General features: G+C 46.0%; 1 protein-coding gene across 1 annotated transcript in view; it reads left to right on the top strand.

Annotated features, from left to right (window-relative positions):
• The first annotated feature begins 887 nt into the window (after positions 1-887).
• Positions 888-10,945, top strand: part of NRK (Nik related kinase) — a 129,456-nt gene continuing 119,398 nt past the window's right edge. The window contains exons 1-2 of the mRNA XM_045030447.1: positions 888-1,194; positions 8,194-8,259. Coding sequence (XP_044886382.1) covers positions 1,138-1,194; positions 8,194-8,259 — 123 coding nt within the window. The 5' untranslated portion in view covers positions 888-1,137. The remainder of the gene's footprint in view (positions 1,195-8,193; positions 8,260-10,945) is intronic.

Here is a 10,945-nt window from a genome sequence, read left to right as displayed (position 1 = left end):
GGAATGTACTGGTGTTTGTACCCCAGTAGCGCAAGCCCTGCAAGTCGGGCTCTGAGAGTTGCTGCCAGGGAGGTTTTTTCTGTTTGTTTTGCAGTGTAGACATACCCTAGCTTTGTCAAGCTGGCATCAATGCTATCTCTGCAAAAGAAAGGGAGACGATCCCACACACCCCTCCAAAATAGCAGAAGCTGTCCAGAGATCAGGAAGAAAGGGATGGGGCAGCCCACAAAACCAGGGGTGCTGGAACAATTTGTATATTGGGGGTGCTGAGAGCCATGGAACCAAACTGTAAACCCTGACTATAATGGGAACCACTTGAAGCCAGGGGGTGCGGCAGCTCCTATGCCCAATACCTACCCCAGGAGGCTGAAACTCCGCCAGCAGAGCAATCTAGGAAGCCCCCAGCTGGAAGCTGTCGGGCTCTGGCTCGGAGCAGAGGCGCTTCTCCAGCAGACAGACATTGGCTGACTCTGGCGAAACTCAAAAGGAGAAAAGCAGAGCAAACAGGTGACCCGGGATCTGCTGGGTCTGACACCTGCTGGGTCCAGCCCAATGTTCCCCGTAGTCTAATGCCTAAGTGGAGACGCCGAGGGCTCGAGCCAGCTGCCGGGTTTTGCCCTGGGAGGCGCTGGGCTCCGGAGGGGCTTGGTGCACTGGGAGCAGCTAGCCTGGGTCTCCCGGCTCCAGCTCGTTACCTTTCCCCCTAATCAATTCCCTGCTCCTCCCTCCCTTCCCAGTCCTGCTCCGCTCCGGCCGCAGCGGCTGCCTCCAAACCCCCTCGGGCACGTCACTTCCTTGCAAACTTTCCCGAGGAAATGTCTCTGCAAAAGTTGTTTTTCTTCAAAGAAACTCGGCTCCGGGGCTGTTTCCTCGCCCTCTGACTGGGGAGGATTTCCCGGCGGTGCCTGCTGCTTGCATGTCAAGCTTCCTGTGTTTGTCACACAGACAGACAGCTCGCAGCCATGGACGGACCCGCTGACAAGGGCTGAGCCAGGTCGAGACCGTTAGCCCCGCAAAAACCAGTCAATTACCTCCCCTCGGCTCGTGCAGCGCGAGAGAGAAACGCCTGCACCAGCGGGGGCTTCTCCTGCACAGCCACTGACTGCAGCCGGGGGAAGCTTCCCGGGACCCCGCATCATGGCTCGGGACTACACGGCCAAGAGCCTGGACAACATCGACCTGGCTGCGCTCAGGGTAAGTGGCACCTCTGGCTTCAGCCAGGGCTGGGACATGGAGGGAGCGGAGCTCCTGCACATCTGGCCGGGCTGGAGCCCTCTGACCTGGGTTGAGCCAACGCACGTCTGCTTTGGCTGACCCGGTCCATGCCCGGCCAGTGTGACCTGAGCCGAGCCGAGCCGTGCTGAGCTGGGCTTGTCTCCCCCAGCCAGGTCCGTGCCCCTGCAGTCGCGGAGCCAGGAGCCGACCCCAGGCTTGCTCGCGCCCGGTCGCCTGTTGCTTCTGGTTTCAGCTTGCTGCCTCCTGCGCGGATGTTTCCTCCTCCTCCTCTCTGGATGAGAAGCCTCAAGGCTGCTTCAGTCATTCCTGGGGCGGTTGTTTTTCTGGGCAGGGTAATGGTGCGCTTCAGTGTCAGAGCTGAGGTGTTTAGAAAGCGATTTTCAGCCTCTCTCGGCTGCTGCCCTTCACCCACCCAATGTGTTTTCTTCCTCTGTATTATTCTGGCAGATCCTTGATGTTACAGCATCTGGTTTTAAGCTGGGATTGGCAAAGGATTCCCAGCTTTACAAAGGTTTAGTTTTAGGTGGGAGATAATTTTTTTTCCCTGATGAGTACAAGTCACTGCTGACTATTGCCAAAGGAGCGGCTAGGTGGAGTCTGTGAGGTGCATCTTTAAGGACAAAATAGCTGATGCCTGACCTTTTAAAGGTAGGTGTCACTATTTAGGTTGCCTGCAAGCTTCTTAAAGCCATGTAAAGATGTCCTGGGCTGTGCAAACTGTGGGCCCACTGCTGCAGCGCTGCAAATTTGCAAGTGTAGCCATGGCCCCAGTCTTCCTTGCATGACTGACCTTTAGGGGGACCGGACTCCTTGCAGAGTAAGACAAACAGGATTTCACCCCATCTGTGTAAATATCTCTAAAATGCACACAAAGGGCCACATGTTCTGGTGGTGCAAAAGGGTGAAACTCTATTGAAGTCAATGATGCTGTGCCCAGTTCCACCCGCAGAGAATTTAGCCCCAAGCACTCACATACACACCATGTAGGACTGAATGCTCCTCACCTTACTGCTGCAATAACTGTAGTCAAGTCAACTCACAGGCATAAAATAAACAGGATTTTAGGGGCCAGAGATGGTATTTTATTTTATTTCATTTCAGTCTCATCACTGTCCCCTTCTCCTTCCCCAATAACTAACTCCTATTCCCTTCAATTAGAATTACTTTAATCCTGCAAAGGTGTGGGGAGAAGGTGGGTGTGGTAAATAGGGCCCCTATGATGAAGTGTGTCTATGTGTGTGTCCTGTTTTTGCAAGGCCAACAAAGCTGACATGAATATGGCTGACTATAAATACTAGCATCGTGCCTGCTCTTGCAACTTCCAGGGTTTTAATGTAAACCAGCTCTGTCTCCTTAAAAACAATCCTGGTCATATTTCATGCCCACAAAGAGTTAACATGGTTGCAACTTAGGTGGCCAGCTTAGATTTTTTAAAAGATGAGTGGAAATATCATGCCAGTCCAGCCACAGCTATTCTTCTAATGCACTCTTCCGATCCAGGGAGGGGAAAAAACTAGTAAAACTGTGGTGAAGTGCTTTCAACCTCAAACAGGGAAACCAAAGCAAGATATTTTCTAAAAATGACTTTAAAAGAGGGTTTGGAAAACCCTGCACAGAAATCATATGGCGGGGGTTCCAAACACAATAGGCAGGAAGAATAAAAGGCCTGCAGTATCATAGGGATTGCAATGATGGCACAGGACCCACTGACCCGGTCATGGCCAGGAAAGCCAGAATTCAACCTGAAACGTAGCTACGCTTGGACGAGTAAGATAAAGTGATGAAGTTAAGTGGATGTGTCTTATCTTGTTAAAGTAAGAATCCTGTGTGAGCAGGAAGGAGAATAGCTTTGTAAAGCAGCCTGCTGGCTTTCAGTGTCAAAGCCAGCAAATCTCCCAAAGGGTTTTACCCCAGAGATCCTGAATACTGCAGGTCTAGACCTCAATAGGGAAACACTAAAGAGTCCCAAAGTGCCCCCTTGATCCACATGTAAGACAGTGTTCAGCTACCTCCACAGCATGGTCTCCACTCCCCAGACCCAGCAGAGGCTGCAGTCTTGGGTCCATGCAGGAGGCAAGAGTGAAGGCAGGCTGAGGCCAGCAAATTTCCAGCCCCATGGAAATTATGAGTGGAGGGGAAAACAAATTTGATCTGGGGTCATAGTACCTATTTTGCAAAGCCCTCTCCCTGCGTCAGCCATGGCCAAAGCTATCGCATTGTTGTGAGGGAGGCAGCCGATTGAGGGCAGAACCAGTGCAGAGGCACATGGCCTCCAGGCAGATGGCATTAGTTCCCTGGTTGTTAGCCCCACCCCCTCCAGTGGGATAGTATGAGGGGATCCTCACAGAGATGTCCTCCTCCCGGGCCCCCTCCTCCCATGGGAAGGAGTGGTCTGGCCCATACATTCCAAAAGTTTAGGGAGCGTCAGGGTGGAGTTCTGCTGCTCTTCAGCATCGAAACCAGGTTATTACCCCGTGCTGCCCTGGTGATCTAACGGTGTAAATTTATGTTACCGACTTTCCAGGGTTGCTCGTTTCATAAGGGCAAACAGAGGGCTAAAATGCCTTTTGATTTTTTTGTTCCTGTAAAGAGGGACAGAGGCCCAGCAGAAAAATCAGAGCTGCAAACTCTTTTCTCTTGCCTGGCTGCAGAAGCCATGAAAAGTGTATTTCAGTTGGTATCCTGTTGTGTGCAGCATTTGGCATGCCTCCCTGTAGATGGGTAATATGTTGCCCAGGTGGCATCCAGGTCAGCAGTCTTGCTGTTGCCTTTTGAACACTCTGCAGATGATAAAGGAAAGCAAGAAGACCAGCATATGGTACAGGGCATTACAGTAATTAACCTCAAAGTGATGAATGTTTGGGTCAGAATTTTGGCATTGGTCAAAGGAAATGTAGCAACTTGGCAGTGAGTAGGTGGTGAAGGGTTATACGGGCTGCGGAGTTTTAAAATGCTCACTGAGAGGAAGCACTACATCAAAGATGATTCCTACCTCTGAGATAATTAAGAACTTGGCCCAGTGTGAGGACTTGACCATAATGTGCCAGCTGAGGATGCAGTGCTCATGTCCAACCAGACAAGGACAGTACACAGATCCCAGCATTTGTGACACCAGCAAGGCCCGGTTTAATACCGTGCATTGATTAAAAGAAGAGAGATGGTCAAGCATATTGGCTACAGTCATTTCTTTGGAGACTTGAGACGTGAAAATTGAATTGGCTACTAAAGGTGGTAGACAGGGTTTTTTGCTATATCTGATCTGCTGTTGGCATTTAGTTAAATGGTGGAAGCCAGTAGCTAGCTGCGTAGGTTTTTCCTAATGTGCTCAACACTTTCACAAACAGATCTGGAGACGGTGCGGAGCAGTAGGCCAAATGGGTTGATAAAGCTGGTTTTGAGGCAGATAAACCCTACATAGGTTATATTTGCATAAACAGACGACTTCTTTCCTCTCACCCTACTATAGGCAGAGCTAATTTTACCATTGAGGTATTGGGTGCATGAACTTACTGAGAAATTAAACTTCTTTTCAGCCACATTGTTGTGTGCCATTCACAGCTGCTAATTTATCACCGCCGTCTTCCAGAAAAAGATCCACGGGTGGGGCAATTGCTCTAGGATTCTATAGTGCAGGGGTTCACACAACAAAATTTTTGGTGGCCTCAGAGTGCAGCCACCAACACTTGCTGGTGCCGCTCTGACAATTTTTCTTAAAATACTTAATTAACTTTGGGGAAAACAAATAAATATGCACATAGACATGCCCAAATCATTGTAATTTACTTATGTAGGGTTGGGTTTTGTTTTTTTTTGTCAGACTCAATAATAAAAATAATGTGCAGTTGTCTCTATTCTTTACTGGACCTAAACAGAATAGAAACACAAATAAGGTGCTTTGCGTGTTGTCTTTTTTTCCTTGTATCAGAGGGGTAGCCGTGTTAGTCTGGATCTGTAATGCATCCGACGAAGTGGGTATTCACCCACGAAAGCTCATGCTCCAATACGTCTGTTAGTCTCTAAGGTGCCACAGGACTCTTTGCTGTCTTTTTTTCTTGTGTTTTTTGGTTGCTTTTCTTTAAAGACTTGCTAGCTACTAAGTCTGCTGTGAAAAGTGATATTAGTATACCAACAAATATCACTTTTCACAGCAGATTTACTCAGCCTGGGGACAAATTAAGTCCTGAATGGGGAGGTGGGTAGGAAGGCAGTGGAGGCCGGGGGTGACGGGGTACTGGAGGAGGCAGCGGGGGCCAGCAGTGATTTGGGGGGGGGGGTGGCGGGTGAGCTCTGGGCCAGAGCCTGCCACCGCATGGCTGGGGAACGGAGCCCAAAGCCCCGTGGCTGGAGCCTGCCACCCCAGGGCTGAAGCCTGACCTTACCGCCCCCAGAAAGGTGGGGAATTCGCTGACCGCCTGCTCCTGCAGCTTTTTGGGTCTCCATGGGAGGGGAGGAGCAGGGCCCAGACACTGCTGGGGACAGAGCCACTGCTTATCTCCCTACCACCACCACCTCCCAGGAGGCTGTGGCTGCAAGAAAAGCCCCTGCTGGCCACAAGAAACACTGCTATAGTGCACAATCCACAAAGGCGCTCTAATGCGGAAGAATTCCAGGGAGGGTGTCTGAACATTTGACTGGACTGCCTAGCAACCACAGCTCAGCACTGGGGGTAGCACTTATGCCGCCCAACTATAAGGCCCCATGAGTCTAGAACCCAGGCCTGCAGAGCTGCCAGGCTGTTGGCATCTCCATGTTGCCAGTCAGCCGCTGCTGTAACCAGCTTGCTGCTCTGCTGCCCATGACCCACTGTGGGCATGGACCATGGGAAGTCCCGCCTCAAGGGGTCTGACAGGCACCAGCTTCATGGCTCCTGATTGGCTCCCTGTCCTATATAAACCCAAGGGGGTGTTCCAGGAAGTGTCCAGGCAACAGTGTGGACTGCCTATAGCTGCCAGGCCCATTGTTTGCTCCTGACTTTGACCTTGGCTTAATTTGATTTTCGGCTTAGTGCTGGCTCTAAAATAATTGAAAGAAAGAGCACAGCTAATTAGATCCCAGACCAATGGAAACGAAGCACCATACAAGGACTCCACTCCTTCAAAGCCTTTTATGTGCTTTCCTAACTTTTTGCACATGAATAGTTCCATTGATTTTGGTATGCGTAAGAAATTGCAGAATCGATACCGAAATCAAGAAAGGATAAATTCAAACTGTTCCCTAGTGTCTAATGTGTAATTTCTCTGCTAATTTCAATATATTTCCTTGTGCCTTTCACCCAAGCATGTGCATAAGTGAAAAGTCAGTCCGAACTGGTTCCATCTTGTTAGTTAAATAGAACAAATCTACAGACAGTTGGAGATCTGGGAAGGACACAATTGAAAATCATCTAACTACAAAGGACGGAAGATGAGTGCGTTCAGATTTACTGTCAGGGAACACAGAGAATCCAAGCAAGATAAAAATAGACGTTCGTGGCTATAAGGAGGACTTGTGCTTTTGCCACTTCCGGAGCTATTTGACTTTGGAATAACTGCGCAGTAACGCAATTGTAGAAGTCTCTTACATTGTTCTCACAATAAAATCTATTGCATGCTCATCAGGACATTCTGCAGGACGGTCTGCTGACATTCTGCATTTTGTTGATGCAGAAAACTCTTGTTTATTTCAGGGGGGGATTTGCCCAGGCAAAGTGTGTTGGATCAATCCCTAGGTGGACAGTTTCTGTGCCAAAAAAAAATAAATTACTCAACAAATAATCTTCAACCAGATAAACATTTTTTTCTGTGATAAATGACGGCCTTTTCCAGCCAGCGTCACAGAAACTGGACTTCTGAGTGAATTATGTGATTCTATAACACATCCCTCAGTGGTACCCAAAGATATCACCCGACGTGATAGATAGCTAAAACAGATGGTGAGAAACGGATTCACAGAATTAATAATATTTCATATAAACTTCTCAATGATATCCTCCAAAGAAATGCACTAGAGTGATAAATTGCTCAGTCAGCTACCAAGAAACTGGTCTCTTGAGTTCTTAATGGTTTTATATAAATCTCTCAAGTGAGTTTTAACTGAAACAAGAGATTTCTTAACATGCTGAGTTGCAGGAGTAGATGTTTACTTGTCCATACTCTTCTGCAGAGTACTCTTGCTACTTGAGAAATGATACAAGATAGATCTCAACTTCATCTTTGTGGACAAGGGTGGGTTTTAATGGAGTGAATGCTAAATGAGTAGGAATTGTACTAGCTTATTTCACATAGGCCCTTGATCATCTGTTACATGGCAGTTGGTCATAGTTAACAGCAATCAAGTCTGGATTCAAACCCATGATGTTGAGACAAAAAGCTCTTTATTCCCTGTGTCTTCCAGTCCACCTTTGCAAAATGAGACACTGTGCATTTTAGACGTAGACTTGATATTATGATTGTTTTGGTAAGGATAGGTCTAAATCAAACACAAATGAATTATAGAACATTTTGTAACTTTGGTTCGTTCTTTCTGTAGACCACTAACCTAAATATTTCATGACTGAAGAGAACTGTCCAAATTCATGCTCTAGATAGGCTCAGTGGTTAGACTTGACTTCTGGTTCTATTCCTGCCTCTGCTACTAAATTTTGATGTGACCATGGGCAAGTCATGTAACTTCTGTGTACTTCAGTTTACCCATCTGCATTTATGTATGATATTGGTGTGTTTGAACTTTCATTGGCTAAGATTTATATACTGTTTTTAGCAGCATGGCTGAAAATTGTAATAGAAGTTCATCATATTTTACTATTAATGATGATTGTATTACTATTTAGTTGTTTTATTATTCTCTCTATTTGTAATATAAATTGTTACAAGAAAGCATGTTGGACTTTTTGCATTCTGTTTGTGAACAGTAGTGCTCCCTTTGAAAAGTGAGTAACCGCTTTGCCATGAATAACAGTATGTACTGTACTTTTTACAGGATCCAGCAGGGATATTTGAACTGGTGCAAGTAGTTGGAAACGGGACATATGGACAAGTCTATAAGGTTTGATGCCGTTTTAATTTACTATGTCTTTCCTGCTATAACTGTTGCCCTATAGCAAAGAACAGGAAACATGTAAGATGCAGGAGTGGTTGTTACAATAATAGCTTGCTTTGTCTCTCTGCATAACTGTTTGTGCCCAGTCCTGAATAGTGGCAGCTGGGAAATTGTGTGCTTTTTCCTCCAGTGACACGTCCACATTTTCGTGGGCAGCTTACCATGGTGACCCTCACACTGATTTCCATCACCCTGCTCTCTCCATCTTGTTGTCATTTTCACTCTAACAATATTTTTTCATAGATTGCAGGTACAGTGCCAATATAGTGAGAACATTTTAACATGAGAAATAACTAGTATACTGCTGGATCTGGTAGAGTGCCTTCTTTGCGGGAGAGGACACAGAAAAATATTCACAAAAATAGCCGTGCACTGTAGGGAGCTGGCATGAGTGAATTACTTAGCCATGCTCTTCAGGAGGGCTGACAAGCATCTGACTCTTCCTGTTGCTACAGTTCATTGCTGGGACACTAGGGCAGAACTACCAATCAGTTAGTTATGTCAACAGATAATTCACCAAGCCCAACATGAACGTGCTATACGATGCTGGGCAAACTATGCAATACCCAGTTTGACTTAAGATGGGAATTGGTGTCAGCTGGTCTAAAGAAGTGGATTTGGGGTCTTTCAGTCACGAGGCCTTCTTTAAGAATGATCGGAAAAGGAGAAAGAGAAAAAATATATAGGGAATTTAGATCAGTGTTTCCCTTCTGGAGAAGGGAAATGGAGGAGGGTGCGTGGCACAAGATTAGTCCAAGGAGAGCCCAGGGCAGGTGAGAGAGGCCACAGCAATGGAGAAAGCTCCTTCACCTTGGATCTCCCACAACTCCCACTAGAAACAAGCTCCTGCAGCAGTGGATAATGTGATGGGCTACTCTTTGGAAGCCACTTTCATCTGTCCCCGCTCCTTGCTATGTAATGCAGTTGGCCACCGGACAAGGCCACATATAGAGAATTCAGGCTCAGGCTGTATCCCACTACTGTAGGCTTCTCTTCTCCAGCAGCACTCACTCAGCTTTGAGGGCATATGTAACCCTGCTCTATCCATCCACCAGTAGACTCTCCCACTCCAAGCAGTGTGCAGTCTTCTGGTTAGCGGGGAACAGTGAAGGGAAGCCGCAAGAGAATAACAAGCTAGAAAAGGAATAAATGTGTCTATGAATACACACGCAACGAGAAATAGAAAAAACAAGAGGAAAAGGAAGAAAGATCGAAGGCAGGAAAAGAAGGAAAAAATGGACACGGGGAGGGGGCATCTATTGTATCAGGATCTGGTGATGGAGACTTGGGTTCTCCTTCAGCTCATCCATAGCAATGAGGGGGTCAGGTGTGGGGGAGGGTCTCCACTAGGAAGAGGCTGTGAACCTCCTTTGTGGATAGCACTTACCGTTCCTCAAGATGCCCAAGATACATAATTCTCAAATGTATGTTAGTGTTTAATAAGAAACAACTGGTTCCACATTTTGGTCTCCCTTTGATGTTTTAAAGATCCATAGATACCTTACGGAAAAGCCTGGGACATCTTGTCTGTAGAGACAGTTCTGCTGAAATACTGTATTTTTTGCCTTTCCAGCCTGCATTTTTTTATTTGACATTTTTATCACAACTTTCCATCTGCTGCAGTTGTTAAATCTCACTTGTTTGTTACAATGCAGCTCAATGGCTGCGGCAAGGATTATGAAGTCAAAAGAAGAGAATTCAGAGTTCCAGTAGGCAAATCAGAAGCCAATAAACTTTTAGGGCCTGCAAAATCAGTGGGGTTGCATGAGTTTTACGGAGGATAGAATCTCCGTCTGCAAAAATGAAGATTGCTGCTGCCTGCTACATCATTTCGCTTCATAATTTAAAATAAACCCATGCATGACAGAGAGAGAATTATTTCTATCTGGATACTCTTTTAAGGATTTTTTGGGGTTGGAATTAATCAGCTGCTCTTTAATCACCCTAAAAACAGGAAGGAAAAACATAGTTCAGTTTATTTACTGAAAAAGAAAAAGTTTTGAGACATCATATGGTTTAGTAGAATGTTAAAATCTAAGTGCAAAAGCATGTAAGAAATGTTGATAATACTAATTAAGGGTAGTGCCTCAGGCATTTGTTCATGGGAATGAAGGAGAGCCTTGTATTTGATGGAATGTATGGTACAAGGCTGAATATGATTGGGTAACACTTCCAAGAACCAGTGACCAAACAGTAAATGGGTCAGTTTAGATATCTGGGAATGGAAAATAATCACAGCAGCATAAGAATTTAAATAAGGCCAATGTTAATAGGACAATAAAACCAACTTTGTTGTAATAATTTGTTAGGGCTTTTCAGATTTGCAAGCTAGGGACAGATTCTGATGTAACTGAGATCAGAATCTGGCCCTTCAAGTGCTAAGATAGCAAAGCAATACCAGGGGTTTTTTTTTAAAGGCCTGTTTGTGAGTAAACTGAACAAGAACGCTGCTTTCAATTCGGCCTATTTTGCATTGCTTAATTTTTGTCTGTCTGTGAACATTCTTACCACTAATGTTTCTTTCATATAAATATTTCTGACCACTGAATTTGGGGCCCATTGACAAAGATCTGTTTAATCAAGAAATACAAGTGGCTCTTGGCGGAAGTGTAAAGTTAAGTCATCCAGTCAA

Source organism: Mauremys mutica, chromosome 9 (assembly GCF_020497125.1).
Source record: "Mauremys mutica isolate MM-2020 ecotype Southern chromosome 9, ASM2049712v1, whole genome shotgun sequence".
In the NCBI taxonomy this organism is placed as follows: domain Eukaryota; kingdom Metazoa; phylum Chordata; order Testudines; family Geoemydidae; genus Mauremys; species Mauremys mutica.
Note: the sequence above shows the minus strand (reverse complement) of the source record. Positions and strands in the feature narration are given on the sequence as shown.